The 20,880-nt window shown below is 42.2% G+C and overlaps 1 protein-coding gene across 4 annotated transcripts in view; it reads right to left on the minus strand.

Annotated features, from left to right (window-relative positions):
* Positions 1-20,880, minus strand: part of nlk2 (nemo-like kinase, type 2) — a 277,172-nt gene that overhangs the window by 54,343 nt on the left and 201,949 nt on the right. For all 4 annotated transcript variants that reach the window (XM_068010549.1, XM_068010551.1, XM_068010550.1 and 1 more), the window contains one exon: positions 17,979-18,080. In XM_068010549.1, the coding sequence (XP_067866650.1) occupies positions 17,979-18,080 (102 nt within the window). The remainder of the gene's footprint in view (positions 1-17,978; positions 18,081-20,880) is intronic.

Here is a 20,880-nt window from a genome sequence, read left to right on the forward strand (position 1 = left end):
GAACCGGCTCTGCTATAGAAACAGACTCTTGAAACACAGTGTGCCTTTTGACATATTATTTGACTAGGGGTCTTTTTGAAGTTGTCAATTAAAATACTGATTAAAACAACAAAGTGATTACTGACAACGCAGCCGGCAGCTTACATCATCCGACCGCCAATCTGCGCACATGCGCAGAATGGTTCCAACCCGCGCACATGCGCAGAATGGTTCCAACCCTCTGCGCATGTGCTGTGTTTTGCAGTGCCAGGTCTGATTGGCGGATTCGCAGAAGACGTCATCGCATAATGCGGCCTCATGGGGTTGGCGCACGGGCAGATGGGGGGGAAAGAGAAGAGACCCGGGCCGTAGCAAGCAGGGGTGGGGGGAAAAGAGAGGAGATCTGGGGTAGGGGGAGAGGGGATCTGGGGTGGGGAGAGCGCAGGGGTGGGGAGAGGGGGGTTCTGGGAGTGGGTAGAGAGCAGGGGTGTGGAGAGAGGGGGTGCAGGGAGAGCGCGGCCGAAAACCTTGCTAGTGGCGGGTGCACTCCCTTCCCCCCGCTGCCTGCTCGCTCTCTCCCCGCCCCCCCCCCCCACTTGCTCACAGCCCCGGCCCACTCGCTCACAACCACCCCCACCCCCACGACCGCTGGCTCACCCGCCCGCCCGTTCCCTCCCCTCCCTCCCCTCTGGCCATTGTGTGCGACCATGTGTTTAGGTTGCCATCGTGTGATTATTTGAGCAGCACCATCTTTAATCCTGGCAGCTGCCTGACGTCGCAGACTGTGACGTTTTAGTGGCACAGGCTGCATTTGTGCATGTGCCATTGCAGCGCCACCTAGTGGTGGCATTGTCAGCAAATGCAGCCTTAAAACAAACAGTGCCACTGAAGCACATTATATTTTGACCACGTTTTTTGAATATACCTGAAAACAAACAAGAGTCCCTTCTTGATTTAAACACATCAATATATATTTGGAAGAACAAAATAATCCCCTACAGTCATGCTGGACTAAGGGTCAAAAAGCAAAAGGTTCTTCTTAATTTAGGCTGTTGCTGTCAATTTCAGAGATCTCCTTCTACAAGAGATCACAATAGACATAACCAGATCTGACAGTGACACAATTTCAAATGGCAGTCTGCAATAGAGGGGTTCCATTTACTGGCCCAAGAAATGAATTTCTAGTCATCTCTACAATGTAGCGAAGTTCACATTAACATTTCATCAGTCAGCTGCTCTCCCAGACAATTCAGCTAAATTACCACAAGATTCACAATGGAAATCATGTCACTAAGGAAATGTTCTCCAATCACTCCAGGTTACATAATTGGCCCTATAAAATAGAAAATAATCCAGTCTGAATGGAAAGGACTTGAATTCATAGAATCATGCAGTACAGGGAGGCCATTCGGCCCACGTTTCTGTGCCAACTCTTTCAAACAGCAATTCAAATAAGTCTACTCCCTTGATCTTCGCCCATAGGCAGAGAGTTTCCCTTTCAAGTATATATTCAATACTCTTTTGAAAGTTGCTTTGCAATCTGCTTCCACCAACTTTTCAGGTAGCGTATTTCCAGCTCATAATTCGCTGCTATATACATGCAAGCTATTAATATTCTGTAGTAGTTGCCCACCTTTTCAAGGGCAATTATGGATGCGCATCAAATGCTAGCCTTGTCAGCAACGCTCACTTTCCAAGAATGAATTTTTAAAAATTCCCAGGTGGTACCTTCTCAAAGACTTTCCTGTAGTTCACTTACAATGAATGTTTCTTCTCATTTCCTCCTAGAAATTTTGCCAATTATCTTACATTTATGTCCTCTGGTTACTGACCCTTCTCCCAGAGTTATCAGTTTTTCCCCATCTACACATCAAAACCCTGCATAATTTTGAACTCCATCAAATCTCCCCTTAACCTTCTCTGCTCTAAGGAGAATAAACCCAGCTGCAAAATCTTTTATAATAAAAGCTGCATGTTAGCGGCAGAAGTATAGCTGAGGAGGTACGGCAATCAGGCATATTTCTTTTTAAGTTCATAATTGTCATACAATTATTTTCTATATTTAAGTTTCATTCAAGTTCTGCCCGCAGTCTTAATTCTGCCTTCCACATCCACCACTTTTGTCCTAAATGGAAAATAGTACTGTCATTTCCACTACCTCTTAAGTATGTGTCCATTCAATTCAGCAACTATTACCAGACCTGGAAGGAAAGCCCAGGTTTGAATCAAACATTAACTGACGACAGACAGTGACAGTAACAGCAACTTCATTTAAGTTCAAAATGAGGTGTTTTCCTCAAATGGTACTAATGGATAATAATTGTTACAATTATTCCATTAACACATGACATTTTATAAAGAAGCATTCCTGTTTCCTTGCCAGTGCCATTTTCAACAGAGTTCATTTATGATTGATAAAAGGAAAGTTTGATAATTTAGTTAAGCTAAAGGAAGACAAATTGCCAGGGCCTGTTGGGATACATCCTAGGATCCTGAGGGAGATAATGGCCTTAGAAATTATATTTCACTGCTCTGTTGAGTGTGGATGAGTTGCTGGAGAACAAGAGTGGCCAATGTAGTACCCATTTTTTTTTTAAAAAGGGAGATTGAATTAATCTTGTCAATTACAGGTTTTTAAACAGCTATGGAGCAAAAAAAGGTAAAATCTTTAGCTAATTTCATCCTTAAACAGAACTTAGTTAGAAGTAGCTAGCACAGATTTCAAAAAGGACAATCGAGCTTGACAATCCTCAATTTTTTGAAGAGTTAACAGATGTGATGGATGATGGAAATTTCACAGACGTGGACTGCAGGAAAGCCTTTGACAAAGTACCACATGGGAAATTACTACAGAAAATTAACAGCTTCCATTTGTTTAGCACATTAAATATAGCGTTACAGCCATGTGGTGAGATTTTGATGGTTCCCACTGGTCAACTCCCACCTGACCGCAGCAAATGTTTTGTTATTAGGGTTTAACCCCTTTGTGATTTGCCAAATAAACAGACAGCGACACGTTTTCTTGTAGGTTTATTGATCAATACGCCTTAGCCCGAAATTGCCGCAACCGCATCCACTCATGCATTCGCTCGTATACACACAAGAGGAGAGACAGAGAGTAAAAAGGGGTAAGCAATTATAAGTTGGGGAGGGGGGGGGGTGGTCACAGTAAACCTGTTGAATTCTCTTGGAAGTCAAGTTCTCATTGTTGTAGGCCTGAGGGGTTTGTAGATTTCTCGCTTGGTTGAAAGTTCAGTTGAAGACAGTGGATCTCTTCTACTTCACTGCTGTACCAAGTGTAGATGCAGAATTCTACAGTGGGGTGCGTCCCTTCAGGTTTGCTGGAAAACAAGCTTCTTGGATGCTCCTTTCTGGATGTCTTTTTCTCTCTCTAGGCTGCCTTTCAAAGATACTGATGTATTATATCTCACCTGGTAGAAGATGCTTTGGTCTCACCCCACGGTGGTTGCACAATGCCCCAGGACATGGCTACTTCACACCTTCATTATTTCAGAAGAATCTAATCAATTCAAAAAAGTCTCTTGATGGGTTCAGGATTAGAATAATCCAGTTATGATGTTTCCACATCACACCTTCCTTGTTTCAGAAAAACTCATTCAATTCTGGAATATTTTAGGATGGGTACAATTGACACCACTTAGCTTTGAAGTTTTTCCTTTGTCCCTGTCAAACAGTTCGAATATACAATGGTCTAGTCCTTTTCCTTTGGTGGCCATTTTGGAGCACATTGTTCACTTTTTAAAAGACAAAGTCAGTTTTTATAACCCTTCAGTTTTTTCCTATATTCTTTCATGTCGCACTTCTTGTACGTGTGATAATAGTAAAAAAAAAAACTCAAGGCACCGCAGGAACATAATCAGATTAAAATTGATACTGAGCCAAATGAGGAGATATCAGATTGGGTGACTAAAAGCTTGGTCAAAGAGATAGGTTTTAAAAAGGAGGAGGTGGAGAAGTTTAGGAAGGGAATTCCAGAGCTTAGGGCCTAGATGGCTGAAGGCACACTGACCAATGCTGGGGTGAAGGGAGTGGGGGAAATGCACAAGAAGTCAGAGTTGGAGACATGCAGAGTTTTCAGTGAATTGTAGGGCCATAGTATCTTATAAAGAGAAGGATGGGCGAGGTCATGGAGGGATTAGAAAACCAGGATGAAAATTTTAAAATTCAGGTGTTGGTGGATCAAGAGCCAATCTAGCAAGCAGAGGGGTGATCATCGAATATAAATTGGGATGGTTAGGATACAGGCAGCACAGATTATCATAAGCTCACATTTATGGAGGGTGGAACGGAGAGGCTGGCCAGGACAGCATTGGAATAGTTGACGTTGGAGGTGACAAATGCATGGATGAGGGATTCAGTAGCAGGTAAATAGATGCATCAGGAGGGAGGGGCAATATTATGGAAGTGGTCAAGTCTTCGGATGATGTTACAGAGGGGCAGCATGTCCATAAGAAATGAGGTGGCCAAAGGTAGACCCTTGGAAGAATTGGTACATTGGGGCAGGAGAAAAAAGATAATTCATTGCAGGATATTCTCTGGCTCCTCAATTAGGACCACTTCAGTGCTGCAGCAGAGGTGGAAACTTGATTAGAGATATTCAAACATGGAGCTGCGTGAACGATGGGCACGGATTTGGGAGGCGACATTAAGGAGTATTAAATTAGGGGGAGGTTAGCAAAATAAAATTGGTTAGAAAGAGATAAGGGCAATTTTTTCCAAGTGTGTTTGGAAGTGCACAATGGTAGACCACAGGGTTAAGTTCTGAGGCCACTTTTGCTCACTGTGTACATCAATGATTTCGATACAGGTTTAGAGCAGTGTCAGAATTTGCAGACAGTACTAAAAAGATGGAATTAATTCTTAAGAGGACCTAAGATAGCTGCAGAACAACATTGAAAAGGTGAAGGAATGGGCTAAAAAGTGTCAGATGGAATTTAATGTTAGTAATTATGAGGTGCGACGTTTTGGTTAAAAAATTCCTACCAGCAGTATTTATAATCTGAATAGAAGTAGGCTCGGTGATGGGAAAAAATAAAGGGCTTTCAGGGTACAGGTTCACAAGACATTAATTACAGCACCTCAGGTTAATAAGGTTGCAAATAAAAAAAAACTAAGAATTTTAGTTCCATCTCAAGAGGTGTAGAATATAAAAGTTGAGAGGTAATGATGAGCCTACAGAGAACAAAATAGAGTATTGTGTATTTGGACTCCAAATTATAGGAAGGATGTTAAGACTAGAGGGTACAATGCAGATTCACTAGGAAACAAGATTTAATATAACATATTTAAAACAAAACAGCAAGATAAACTTCTTTACACACTGCTTGAGGCTGTGGAATTTAGTTACAGGGCTAGTGGTGCAGGCACAAACTGTCAACATTCAAGATTAGGCCAGTTCTGATGAAAGGTCACAGACTTGAAATGTTATCTTTGCTTGTCTCTCCACTTATGCTGCCAGACCTGCTGAGTATTTCCAGCACTTTTGGTTTTTATAACATTCAAAATTATATTGGATAGGTAGATAAAGGAAAAAGGGTTGAAGGGAGGTTAGAATAGGGTGGATTAGATGATAACTATTGTTATCATGGAAGGAAGTATTAGCACTGACCAGCTGGGCTGAATGGCCTGTTTTGTGATATAACTTGTGTATTTCTGTGTAAAACTGCAGCCACATTCTTTTTATTGAATTTATTTCCACCACTGTGCTAGCTACATAGGCAGGTCTTGGGGTAACAGATCAATCTTACTCATTAGAAGGGTGCAATTTGAAGAAAATAAATGGGTGTGTTTTCCAGAAAAGAACATTAAGTATACCTTGGAGAGGTATTCTAGATCCTTTTAGAGGATGAACTGCCAGTCAAATTAAGACAGATTAGGAAGTTCATAAATTCAAGTCCAAGTTTGTACTGAGTTAGTTGATCTCAGCTAGAATGGCAATAGGAAAGCTACAATTACCCTCAGTGTCCCTGGGTTCAAGACAGAAAAATAAGCCAAGGTTCCCACTCCTGATCCTATCCATTAATCCCTGCTCTAGAGCGTGCATGAGTGTATCAGGTGAGAATAGTATTGGACTCTATTGTAAAGCCCTCCATGTGAAATAACCTGATGCAATGCACAGGTTGTCAAATAAAGGAAGACCAACTGAAATGCAAGAGAATGGCCAGTACCTAGCTGTGCAGTATGTTCACTGCCTCAGTGGGCAAGGGGAAATTGCTGGAAACAATTATTTTAAAAAGGCATTTTTAATTTTACATTGTTCAAATTTGGTGGTTAGAGCATGGATAGAAATTTTTATTTAGAGATAAAGCACTGAAACAGGCCCTTCGGCCCACTGAGTCTGTGCCGACCATCAACCACCCATTTTATACTAATCCTACACTAATTCCATATTCCTACCACATCCCCACCTGTCCCTATATTTCCCTACCACCTACCTATACTAGGGGCAATTTATAAAGGCCAATTTACCTATCAACCTGCAAGTCTTTGGCATGTGGGAGGAAACCGGAGCACCCGGAGGAAACCCACACAGACACAGGGAGAACTTGCAAACTCCACACAGGCAGGACCCGGAATTGAACCCGGGTCGCTGGAGCGGTGAGGCTGCGGTGCTAACCACAAGCCCAGTTTGAATTCTAGACAAATGTGCACATTTCATTTTTGCTAAAATTATGTATTTGCTTAATATAGTATGAACAATGCTTACTTTTATCAAGGATAGTGAAATGGGTCAGAGACCATCTGAATTTGTTTCAACAAGTTGAGCGATCCAATTTGAACAGCATTAGACCAGCTGCCACTGTGGTGATTATAGACCGGTTTAACTGCAAGCACTTGAAAATCAGCTCTAAAGCTACCCAGTACTTTGTTAATTATAGATGTGAGAAAACAAATACAAAATATAATAGGATATATAAATATAGGGTATTAAATGCAACTAGCCCCATCTCCAACCTCCTGTTCATCTCTAAAGTCCTTGGAATGTGCTGCCGTCTCCCAAACCATGCCCATCTTTCCCAGAACATCTTGTCTGAAGCACTCCAATCAGGTTTCCACCTCTGCCATAGCTCTCAAAATCACAAGTCACCCATGTGACCATGACAAAGGTAAAGTATCCCTCATCTTTCATGGCCTGTCTGCAGCCTTTGGCGTGGTTAACCAAAATATCGTCCTCCAACGTCTCGCCACTGTTGTCCAGCTGGATCAGACTGCACTTGCCTGGTTCCATTCTTAACCTATCCAGTTGTAGCCTGAGAATCGCCTTAAATGGCTTCTCTTTCCCTCCTGCACTGCGACCTCTTGTATTCCCCAAGGAACTATCTTAGGCCCCACCCTATTTCCCATCAATATGCCATCCCTTGGTGACATTATCCAAAACACAGCGTCAGTTTCCACATGTACGCTGACAACATCCAGTTCTACCTCACCACTACCTCTTTCCACTCTCCACTGTCGCTAAATTGTCACATTGGCTTCGCCAACATTCAGTACTGGATGAGAAGTTTCCTCTAACTAAATATCAGGAAGACCATAGCCATTGTCTTTGGTCCCTGCCATAAATTTTGTTCCGGAGGCACCAATTCCATTCCCCTCTATGCCTGAGGCTGCACCAAACTGTTCACAACCTTGGTGTCATATTTGACCGAGTTGAGTTCCGACTACATAGAATCATAGAAAGTATATGGCTCAGAAAGAGGCCACTTGGCCCATCATATCTGCATCAGCCGAAAAATGAGCCTAAACAGCCTAAAATAAAAACTAAGTGATGGAAATACTCAGCAGGTCTGACAGCATCTGTGGAGAGAGAAGCAGGTCTGTGACCTTTCATCAGAACTGGCAAAGGTTAGAAATGTAATAGGATTTAAGCGTGAAAGGGGTGGGGGGTGAAGATTACAAAAGGGAAGGTGTGTGACAGGGCAGAGGACAGGAGAGATTAAATGACAAAGATGTCATGGTACAAAGGCAAAGTGAGTGCTAATGGTTGTGGTGAAAGACAAAGTATTAGTCCAGAGACAGTGTTAATGGCAGAATAAAGAACAGCTCTGTCCAAAAGCACAAACATGAAAAATCAAGTTTAAGGCAGGCACATGGTAAAAAAATGAAATAAAACAACAAAAAAAAGGCCAGTCATGCTCTGAAATTGTTGAACTCAATGTTGAGTCCGGAAGGCTGTAGAGTGCCTCGGAAAATGAGGTGCTGCTCTCGAGCTTGTGTTGATCTTCACTGGAACACTGCAGCAGGCCAAGAACAGAAATGTGGGTATGGGAGCAGGGTGGTGAATTGAAATGGCAAGCAACCAGAAGCTAGGGATCATGCTTGCAGACTGAGAGGAGGTGTTCAGCAAAACGGTCACCCAATCTGCGTTTGGTCTCCCTAAAGTAGAGGTGACCAAACTGTAAGCAGTGAATACAGTATACTAAACTGAAAGTAAATCACTGCTTCACCTGGAAGGAGGGTATGGGGCCTTGGATGCTGAGGAAGAGGAAGTAAAAGGGCAGATATCAAATCTCCTGTGATGGCATGGGAAGGTGCCGAGGGAAGGGGACAAGGTCACCCAGCCTAATCCCACTTTCCAGCATATGATCCGTAGCCCTACAGGTTACAGCTCTTAAGGTGCATATCCAGACACCTTTTTCACCCTCTGGGTGAAAAAGCTTTTCCTCATCTCCCCTCTAATCTTTCTGCCAATCACTTTAAATCTATGTCACTGACCTCTCTGCTCAGGTAAATAGGCCGTTCCCATCCACTCCATCCAGGCCCCTCACAATTTTGTACACCTCAATCAATCTCCCTTCAGCCTCCTCTGTTCCAAGGAGAACAGCCTATCCAATCTGTCCTCATTGCTGCATTTTTCCAGTCCTGGCAACATCTTCGTAGATCACCTCTCCAGTGCAATTACATCCTTTCTGTAATGAAGTGACCAGAACTGCACCCAGTATTTAAGTTGTGGCCTAACCAATGATTTGTACAGTTCCAGCATAACCTCCCTTCTCTTATATTCTATACCTCAGCTAATAAAGGAAAGGATTCCATATGCCTTCTTAACCACCTTATGTACCTGTCCTGCTACCTTCAGGGATCTGTGGACATTCACTCCAAGGTGTCTCACTTCCTCTACACCTGAGTATTCTCCCATTAATTGCGCATTCCTTTGCCTTGTGTTACGACCACGGTGGGAGCAATGCACTGTCAATTCAGTTCCATCACTCCACAAGTCGCAGCATATTATTAAGCTTTCACACCCAATTGGAAAACAAGCCAAATTAAACACTCTTGTAGCCCTCGGAATAAAACAGACCAAATCAGGTTATCTTTAGACAACAACAAATTAACTAGTTATTAAAACTAAATCTTAAACACTATTAAGATAAACCTATGTCTAAAACCTTATAACTTATTTTTATCTAACTCCCCATTCACACACACACTCAAAAATAATCGGTTTTAAAAATGGAGTTTTTTAAATTAGCTGTCTCTTAAGAATAACAAAGTAAGTAAGTTTTTGTAGGTTACAGTCTTGATGGATGAGGTCTTCTAATGTGGAGTAGATGAAAATTGTCCTTCAGAAGATAGGCATTCAACTCTTCGGCTTCAGCAAGCATTAAACAGTTCTTTGAACGATAAGCACAGCAATCCAAACCATTCCTTGGGGAATAAAAAGGCTTTTCTTCTTTACTCAGGGCATTAACTTGGCTTGCAGCTTCTTGTAGAATTTTTGCTGAGAGGAATTAAACAACTTTCTTTCACTTCAGTTCGCCTCGCCTCGCTGGAAAGTCTCTCAGAACTAACTGGTTTCAGCCAGTTTCTGCCAGTTCCCCACACAGCCAAGTGGAAACATTATCATGTGACCTCTCTCTCTCTCTCGCCTGCTCTTGCCCAGGGTAACAAAAAATTCAGCTGTGGCACACAGTTTCCAGATGTTCTCTCCCTTGAAGGTGCACTGTTTTTAACAAAGTCTTAAAGGCACATACACAGTTTGTAATCAGAGGAGAAAAATTATAGGTCCGTGACACTTGTTTGACTCCTCCTCTCCCCTCACAATAAATAAACCTTGCAGTTCTCTGGGTTGAATTCCATTTGCCACTTTTCTGCCCACCTGACCAGTCCATTGATATGGATTGAATAAATAATTAGGAGAGCAAAGAGGGGGCATGAAAAAACACTGGCGGGCAAGATAAAGGAAAATCCCAAGGTGTTTTATAAGTATATTAAGGGCAAGAGGATAACCAGGGCAAGAGTAGGGCCCATTAGGGACCAAATGGTGATGCATTTGTGGCATGTGTGTGGAGCCAGAGGACATAGGTGACGTTTTAAATGATTACTTTTCATCTGCGTTCACTATGGAGAAAGACGATGTAGGTGTAGAGCTCAGGGAGAGGGATTGTGATATACTTGACCAAATTAACATTGAAAGGGAGGAGGTATTAGCAGTTGTAGTGGGTTTAAAAGTGAATAAATCCTCAGGCCCAGATGAGATGTATCCCAGGCTGTTATGTGAGGCAAGGGAGGAGATTGCAGGGGCTCTGACACAAATTTTCAAATCCTTTCTGGCCACAGGCGAGGTACCAAAGGACTGGAGGACAGCGAATGTGGTACCATTATTCAAGAAGGGTAGTAGGGATAAACCAGGTAATTAGAGGCCAGTGGCTCTAATATCAGTGGTAAGGAAACTATTGGAAAAAATTCTGAGGGACAGGATTAATCTTCACTTGGAGGGGCAGGGATTAATCAAGGATAGTCAGCATGACTTTGTCAGGAGGAGATCAAGTTTAACAAATTTGATTGAATTTTTCGAGGAAGTGACCAGGCGTGTAGATGAGGGTAAAGCAGTTGATGCAGTCTACATGGACTTCAGTAAGGCTTTTAACAAGGTCCCGCATGGGAGATTGGTCAAGAAGGTAAGAGCCCATGGGATCCAGGGCAATTTGGCAAATTGGATCCAAAATTGGCTTAGGGGCAGGAGGCAGAGGATGATGGTCGAGGGTTGTTTTTGCGATTGGAAGCCTGAGACCAGTGGTGTACTGCAGGGATCAGTGCTGCGACCCTTGCTGTTTGTAGTGTACATTAATGTTTTAGATGTGAATATAGGAGGTATGATCGGTAAGTTCGCAGATAACACAAAAATTGGTGGTGTCGTACATAGTGAGGAGGAAAGCCTTAGATTACAGGACGATATAGATGGACTCGTAAGATGGGCGGAGCAGTGACGAATGGAATTTAATCCTGAGAAGTGTGAGGTGATGCATTTTTGGAGGACTAACAAGGCAAGGGAATATACGATGGATGGTAGGACCCTAGGAAGTACTGAGGGTCAGAGGGACCTTGGTGTACTTGTCCATAGATCACTGAAGGCAGCAGCACAGCTACCTGTCTAAGGTGGTTAGGAAGGCAATGGGATACTTGCCTTTATGAGCCGGCATAGAATATAAGAGCAGAGAGGTTATGATGGAGCTGTATAAAACGATAGTTAGGCCACAGCTGGAGTACTGTGTACAGTTCTGGTCGCCACACTATAGGAAGGATGTGATTGCACTGGAGGGTGCAGAGGAGATTCACCAGGATGTTGCCTGGGCTGGAGCATTTCAGCTATGAAGGGAGACTGGATAGGCTAGGGTTGTTTTCCTTAGAGCAGAGAAGGCGGAGGGAGGACCTGATTGAGGTATACAAAATTGAGGGACATTGATAGGGTAGATAGGAAGCAACTTTTTCACTTAGCGGAGGTGTCAATAACCAGGAGGCATAGATTTAAGGTAAGGGACAGGAGGTTTAGAGGGGATTTGAGGAAAAAAAATTTCCGCAGAGGGTGGTTGGAATCTGGAACACACTGCCTGAAGGGGTGGTAGAGGCAGGAACCCTCAACATTTAAGAAATATTTAGATGAGCACTTGAAACACCATAGCATATAAGGCTACAGGCCAAGTGCTGGAAAATGGGATTAGAATAGATCAGTGCTTGATGGCTGGCACGGACACGATGGGGCAAACTGCCCGTTTCTGTGCTGTATAACTATGACTCTATGATGTCTTCCTGCAGTCTACAGCTATTGTCCTCGCAATCAACCAAACAGCCAATTTTTGTATTGTCTGCAAACTTCTTGATTATGCCCCCTACATTTATGTCCAAATTGTTAATATATACCACAATAAACAGGGGACCAGGTACTGAGCCCTTCGGAACGCCACTTTAAACAGCCTTCCAATTGCAAAAACCCCCGTCCACCCTTTGTTTCCTGCCACTGAGCCAATTGTGTATCCGTGCCATCACCAAGACTGCCTATTTCCCCACCTTGGTAACATTCCCTAACTCTGCCCTTGCTTTAGCTCCTGTGCTGTTGAAACCTTCATCCACATCTGTTACCTCTAGACTTGGCTTTTCCAACAATCCTGGCTAGCATCCCACATTCTACCCTCAAAAACTTGAGGTCATCCTAAACTCTGCTGCCCATATCCTAACTTGCACCAAGTCCTGTTCACCCATCCCCCATGTGCTTGCTGATCTACAATGGCTCCTAGTTAAGCAACCGCCTCAAATTTCAAATTCTCATCTTGATTTTTAAATCCCTCCATGGCCTTGCCGCTTCCTATCTCTAATCTCCAGCAGCCCTGCAACCCTCATCTCTACACTCTTCCAATTCTGGCCTCTTGATCATTCCTGATTTTCATCGTTCCGCCACTGGCGGCCATACCTTCAACTGCCAAAGCCCTAACCTTTGGAATTTCCTCCCTAAACCTCTCTTCTCTTTCCTCCTCAAAACGTACCACTTTGACCAAGCTTTTTTATGAATCTAGATTGGAGGAGTGGGACTAGGGGTGTTGCTCTTGCAGAGTTGGCATGGACACAACGGGCTGAATAGCCTCCTTCTGTGCTGTAACCATTCTATGATCTGCTCCAATAGCTCATGTGGCTGACTATCAAATGTTGTTTTATAATCTCCATGGGTCATTTTACTACTTTAACAGAGTTATATAAATACAAGCTGTTTTTGTATATCAACAAATGCCAGTTTCCAAAATTATTTGACAAATCAGTGAAAACTACAGTAGATATTTCATGTTTGAAATACTTATTTTAATTTGATTTTCAAATAGCAAAAACTCAAACATGAAATTGGAAACTCTGAATTCAGATGAAATGAAGTTGCAAATCAATAATTTACGCCACCTTCTTATGCTACTGGCTGCACATGAGGTCAGTTGAATGTCACAATAAATAAGCAAGTAAAGGGCTGAGAAAATTGCTGGGAGAATTAATTTGCTAAGTAGCTGACTGAAGGCCTATCTGCAGTAACCTTCAAGTTACTAAGTCACTTGAAGGCACAGAACAAAGATGCCAGAATCAAATGATATTCTGCATCTCTCCAGCCAACCACAAAAGTTCATAAAGCAAAAGCAGAGAGAGAGCAACCTTTGGATCAGCAAATAACTGTCAAAGTTTTAATCTCTTGAAAAAAAAGCAAGGTATGTTTAAAGGCACAGGTACAGTAAGGGCACAATTTGGAGGGAGTGCTGTCCACAACACTTCCAAATATAAATGGAGCTCCATCAGAACTGCAGACATAGATTTTTGTCAGTCTTGTGATGCCATTGGATTAGTTGTCTACTGTTCTATTACAGTTGAAAAACAATTGCTTGTATCATGAACACATTGGAGCACGAAGGAGCAATTCCTGGGCTTGTTCAGCGCAACACCAGCCTGTCCACTCATTTATGCTGTTTTTATTTGAAGAAAAGGATGACTGAGCTCATACCTTCAGGTCATTATGAATGATCATTCTATACAGGTCTGGATTTTATTTATTTAGAGATACAGCACTGAAACAGGCCCTTCGGCCCACCGAGTCTGTGCCAACCATCAACCACCCATTTATACTAATCCTACACTAATCCCATATTCCTACCACATCCCCATCTTCCTATATTCCCCCCTACCACCTACCTACACTAGGGGCAATTTACAATGGCCAATTTACCTATCAACCTGCAAGTCTGTGGCTGTGGGAGGAAACTGGAGTACCCGGCGAAAACCCACACAGTCACAGGGAGAACTTGCAAACTCTGCACAGGCAGTACCCAGAATTGAACCCGGGTCACTGCAGCTAACCACTGCACCGCCCAAAGTGGTAATGATGCCAAAACGCGCCATAAACTCTACTGAAATGGACAGACTTTGGGAGTCTGGACATGTGCAGAACAAATCCAGAAGCTTCCGTCAGTGATTCTATGCTCCCCCAGAAGGTGTGCTGTTGAGGTCCTTCCCAGAATGAAATCCCGAAATAGTGAATTGACAAAAACTTGCACTTTTACGCTGTCTCACTGTAAAAACCTTTTTAAAAAAAGATGCACCTTGTTGAATGAGGTGTAGTCAATATTCCAGACTCCTTAATCAGCATCCCTGGGTATGTCCTGCCCCACCAGCAGGACAGACCCACCAGAGGTGTCAGCAGCACAATTGCATACAGTCAGGAGGGACTGGTCATGGGGTTCCTCAACTCTGGGTCAAATTAGGTTAAACATAGGCAAGGAAACCACATGTTTACCATCTATTACCCTCCATCAGTTGATGAATCAATGCTCCTCCATGTTGATCACATGGAAGAAGCACTTAAGGTAGCAAGGGCAGAGAATGCACTCTGGGTGGAAACCTCAATGTCCATTACCAAGAGCAGCTCGGTAGCACCACTATTGACTGAGCTGGCCAAGTCCAGAAGGACATAGCTGCCAAACTGGGCCTGCGTCCATTGGTGAGAAATAGCAAGAGGGAAAATCTACTTGACCTTATCCTTACCAATCTACCTGTTGCAAAAGCAACTATCCATGACAGTATTGGCAGGACTGACCAGTGCACAATCCTTGTGGAGACAAAGTCTCATCTTCACACTGACGACACCCTCCATCGAGTTATGTAGCACTACCACAGTGCTAAAAGGGAGATTCAGAACAGATCTCGCAGCTCAAAACTGGGCATCCGAGAGACGCTGTGAGCCATTAACAGCAGCAGAATTTAACCACAATCTGTAACCTCATGGCCCGGCATACACCTAATCTACCATTACCATCAAGCCAGGGGACCAACTCTGGCTCAGTGAGGAGTGCAGGAGAACATGCCAGGAGCAGCACCAGGCATATCTAAAAATGAGATGCCAATATGGTGAATCTACAACACAGGACTACATGCAAGCTACACAGTGAATGCAGCAGGCCACAGACAGAGTTAAGCGATCCCACCACCAATGGATCAGATCAAAGCTCTGCAGTCCTGCCACATGCAGTCATGAATGGTGGTGGACAATGAAACAACTAATCGGAGGAGGAAACTGCACAAACATCCCCATCCTCAATGATGGGGAAACCAAGCACATCGCTGCAAAAGAAATCAGCCAGATGTGCCAATGGATGATCTCTCTCTGCTTCCCTCCTGTGGTCCCCAGCACAGAGTCTTCAGCCAATTCGATTCACCCCATGTGATATCAAGAAACGCCTGAAGGCACTGGATACAGCAAAGGTTATCGGCCCTGATGACATCCTGGCTGTAGTACTGAAGATGTGTGCTCCAGAATTACCCGTGCCCCAAGCCAAGCTGTTCCAGTACAGCTACAACACTGGCATCTAGCTGACAATGTGGAAAATGCTCAGGTATGTCCTGTCCACAAATAGCAAGATTCCACCCCATGAGCCTACTCTCAATCATCAGCAAAGTGATGGAATGTCTCGTTGACTGCTTTCAAGTGGCACTTACTCACCAATAACATGCTCACTGATGCTCAGTTTGGGTTCCACCAGTGGCACCTGGCTTCTGACCTCATTACAGCCTTGGTCCAAACATGGACAAAACAGCTGAATTCCAGAGGTGAGGTGAATGTAACAGCCCTTGATATCAAGGCAGTATTTGATTGAGTGTGGCATCAAAGAGTTCTTGCAAAATTGAAGTCAATGGGAATTAGAGGAAATAGCTCCACTGACTGGACACATGCCTAGCACAAAGGAAGATAGTTGCAGTTGTTGGAGGCCAATCACCTCAGCTCCAGGCCATCACTGCAGAAGTTCCTATGGGTGTGTCCTAGGCCCAAACATCTTCAGCTACTTCATCAATGACCTTCCCTGCAACATTAGGTCGGAAGTGGGGATATTTACTGAAGCCTCTATAGTATTCAGTATCATTCATAACTCCTCAGATACTTAAGCAGTCCATACCCACATGCAGCAAGACCTGGACAACATTCAGGCTTGGGCTGATAGGTGGCAAGTAACATTCACGCCACATGATTGGCAGGCAACGACCATATCCAACAAGAGAGAACCTAAACACTTCCCCTTCATGTTCAATAGCATTACCATCGTTGAATCCCCCAACATCCTGGGGTTACCACTGAGCAGGAATTTAACTGGACTAGCCACAGAAATAATGTGGCTACAAAAGCAGGTTAAAGGCTGGGAATTCTGTGGCAAGTAACTCATCGCCTGACTGCCCAAAGCCTGTTCACCATCCACAAGGCACAAGTCAGGAGTGTGATGGAATTTTCTACACTTTTCTGGATCAGTGCAGCTTCAACAACTCAAGAAGCTCAACACTATCCAGGACAAAGCAGCCCATTTGATCAGTACCCCATCCACCAACAGTTCACAGTGGCAACAGTGTGTACTATCAATAAGATACATTGCGGCAACTTGCCAACACTTCTTCGACAGCATGTTCCAAACTCGCAACCAGCTAGATGAACAAGGGCAGCAGGTGCATGGGAATCACGTGCAAGCTCCCATCCAAGTCGAACACCATTCTGACTTGGAACTATATTACCATTCCTTCATTGATGCTGGGTCAAATTTCTGGAGCTCCCTCCTTAACACTATGGGTGCACCTTCATCACATGAATTACAGCAGTTCAAGAAGGTGGCCTACCACTACTTTCTCAAGGGCAATTAGGGATTAGCAATAAATGCTGGCCTTGCCAGTGATGCTCACATCATGAATTAATTTTAAAACTGGTTTATTTTTAAATGGGGACTAAGTTCATAATTACTTCTAAACACCCTTACTGGCCCTGACAAGCTGATTTTATATTTGTGCAATGTCAAATTTCTCCATTATGACAAAATATTCTACATATTTTGAAAAATTACAGTTTGATGTTTTAGCTTCTTTCAATCCATTGAAGTATAAGTGAATTTTTAAAGGCATGCAAGTCTTAATTACTGCCAAACAACATTTCTGGTACTGAAAATTAACTTTTACAAGGATGGAAATTCATTCCTTTAGATTTTTAACTATTGTTGGAGATTTAAAAACAAAAATATTTTTACTTTGGTCTCTTATCTCTCTCCATCCCATCTTTTGTTCCCTATTTTGCTTTCGGTACATGATTTGACATTAACTACTCTAACTTAAATTTCCTTGTTCAGATTCTGAGACTTAGTAAGGTTTCAATTTGACTGATTAAGGAAATACACAGTTGCTTGTCCTGTTTACACAGGTCAAGATCCCTTGTAGGACATCACGCTGTTTTGGATTTCTGATTACAAGTTCCAGTGCAAAAGCCCATAGAAAGACTGTGGGAAAATGTAAGGCTAGTGCTGTTCATTTGCCACACACTACAAAAACCAGGCCATTGTCTTCATTGTTGACTAACTTACTGACACACCATCTGGGCTCATAGATGAATAGCTTCTGAGATGAGATGCTGATGCCAATGTCTGAGGCATCATATCCCAAGAATGAGTGAGTGCAGAGGAATTGACATTTTAAAAAGTAGCGTTACTGGGTTGAGCAGCTAATTCAACCATTTTTAAAGTGCGATTCCTTTATGACATGGATTATATTGTATAATAAAGAAAATATACAAACAGCAAGAACTGTAATTTAAAACTTTTCTTTTGCCAAGTACATACAAACCATAAACTTGGTGAATGCCTTTCACAAAGTACTGTTGCTTACAGACAAGCAGAGAGCTTAGTGTTTACAAAATCTGATGCATGGAATCTTACCTGTTTATGAGGACCCCTGAGTATGTGAGCCTTGGCACCTTCACATGCTGTCCGCATGGCTTCTAGTGATGGAGTTCCCAATAGGTCTGTGATCAAGTCCAACTGCCACAGATAAATAATTAACTGTTTAGTACAGTTGTGGAAGTTGCACTTTTGAAATCGGTTAGTTTTTTAAAAAATTACGACTAGAAATCAGTGTGTATAAATCATTGTAAGGTGAACTTTGAATTGTTGATGCAGAAATTTACCTGTTATTTCAAGTGAAAAACTTGGATAATTTACTTGTAGATAGGGCTAGTTAGAACTATTTAATAAACTTCATTTTACTGATTTATAATTAAAACCAGCGATATCTTTTCTTGCATACGAGTGACACTAAACATAACAAATGTTGGTATAATAAAAAGGGTCCTCAAATTTATCCGCAACATTCATTTTGTAGAGAACATATGGACAGGAGCGCTTTTAACAAGGGTGGAATCGTGTTAGGTTCCATGCTAGGATTTCTAGAAACTGGGCTATAGGGATATGCTCATATTTATTTGCTGCTGCTGCTGAGAAACCAATGATTACCAGTTGATCTATTGTGGTGATATTCATGCATATATATTCTCTAAATATTTTTATAAATGTGATTACAAGATAACTTACATTTACATAAAGACTTCAATTTAAGAAAACTGCTCAAGGTACTCAAAATAAATGTGCCAATTATCCACACCAGCTGCATAAGTAAATGTGGTCCAGTTACCAAGGCCAGCTACTTGCATAAATCAATTGCTCTCCTGACTGTTAGAATATATATTAATTGAACATGCAAGCAACTGAAACTGTATCAGATTAAATTTAACTACCAAAAATAATGACTTTTTTTACTTTAAGGCACTATTGTACAGCAGTGCAAGTTTTATATATGCAATGGCTAGAAATGCATACAATTGTAATGTGAACATTTTAATTTTGTAGAATTAAATTAGATACACGATTTTTCTTGTCTGAAACCTCAATTGCACTCTACTATATACAATCCCAATTTGCATTAGTCTATATTGTTTGCTGTCATTGCGCCTTCAATTTGCGTTGTTTGTTGTTGATTATGACACATATTTACATATAATGTGACCTTCCTATTTCCAGCAAAATGCTATGACCCACCCATAAGTCATGCACAAATCCAGACATCACTAACATTTACCCAGTTATGTCTTTACTGCTGGTAGTTTTAAAAAAAAAAAGCCATTGAGGATAGAGTTGGGTGCAGAATCAAACAGCAACGTACCTAAGGGATATTTGGCAAAATCAGCTGACACAGGAACAGCTGATTTGGCAGCATTTTTGGTAGACAGAGACTGGTTTCTTCCCAGGAATTGGTTCTGCTGTTAACGGAGTACCCTTTCTGGCGCACAGTTTGGATTGGGGACAGGTCAGACCTGAAGGTATTGAATGCTGTTGTCCCAGCCTATATGTTTGGAGGGGAGCAGCAGATTCAGGGCTGGCTAAGCAGGAAAGTAAAAGCTAAGCTGGAGAAATTTTTTTTTTAAAATAGGGAAGAGACTTCTTTTGGGTTACCTATACATTTCTTTTGAGCTAGGTGCCTTAGAACACTCCAGTAAGGTCAATGACACGAGACGTCATGATCCCCCTTGACTTCAGAAAGTGAGAACACAAATACTAGCAGCTGCTCTGTAACTTGAATACTCACAATTTTGCTCCTACAGTTCCATGAGAACAATTCTATTTGAGATGTAGCGCTGTGATATAGAAATAGCAAACTGCGAGCACACTACCTGGGATACATCTCTTATCTTAAGTTGGAACTGGACTATAGGAGGACAAAAGGCACTTCTCCCATATTGGAACCTAAACCATTAACAGAAAATTGTTTCTTGAACCAAAGTGTAAGACCCAGGCCACCTGCATGTGGTGCAAAGCACCTTCATTTGATTTATTTCAGGACAAAGGAAGCAGTCCTTGCTTTGCATAAGAGTAATGCCTTTGAAGTGACATTTTGCATATCACTGTATAACTTTAACCTGGGGAAAGCAAGTAAGGACTAGTTAAATTCCAAGTGACCCAATACATCTTAGCCATTGACATAAACTTTACAATTTGAATTGTGACAGATTCCCTATTCAACAAGCTAAATAAGAAGTCTACAAATAAAAGTACATGAAATTTAAAAAACTGAATGTCACACAATGAGAGAGAGATCTGGCTGGTCCACGGTGTCCTGCGGCTACTAGAGCAAATGGGATGATTATTTTTGACAATGATCTGGTGCAACAAATAGTTTTATTTAGATAAGTGTCCATTCCAGCTGCAAAATCTACAGACTTATTTTTCTGAACGATCCCCTATTGGATGCAATGAACTACCCTTCAGCTTATTTACCCTGTTATCAATATACCACTTTCTTCACAGGAGTACTAAAATGAAAACTGTACCTGTTTGCAACACATTTCAGCATGGCAACTTCTCCCTCTTCAGAATACATTCATGTATAAAACTATAGACTTTAAAATTTGCATTATGACTTGTAAACCCTTATACAAATTTAATGACCATGGTTGGTGCAGTATCAAAACCAGCATCATACTGTTCAACAATTTACTCTTGCTAGCTGAAGGCAGTACAAAACCCATGGATCAGCAGTTTTGTTTGATAGCTGCTTCATAAATTAGGGGACACCGAATTGTGTAGACGGGAGCAAGAAGTTGCAAAGTGTCATACACAGACTAATGGAGTGGGAAAAACTGGGGCAGATAGTTCAATATGGGTATGTATGAGATCATCCACTCTGGATCAGAGCAAGCCAAATCAGAATATTTTCATAGCAGTGAGAGACTAGGAGCTGTGGAGGAGCAAAGTGATTTACATGTCCATGGACACAAATCACTAAAAG

Source organism: Heterodontus francisci, chromosome 30 (genome assembly GCF_036365525.1).
Source record: "Heterodontus francisci isolate sHetFra1 chromosome 30, sHetFra1.hap1, whole genome shotgun sequence".
Lineage (NCBI taxonomy): Eukaryota > Metazoa > Chordata > Chondrichthyes > Heterodontiformes > Heterodontidae > Heterodontus > Heterodontus francisci.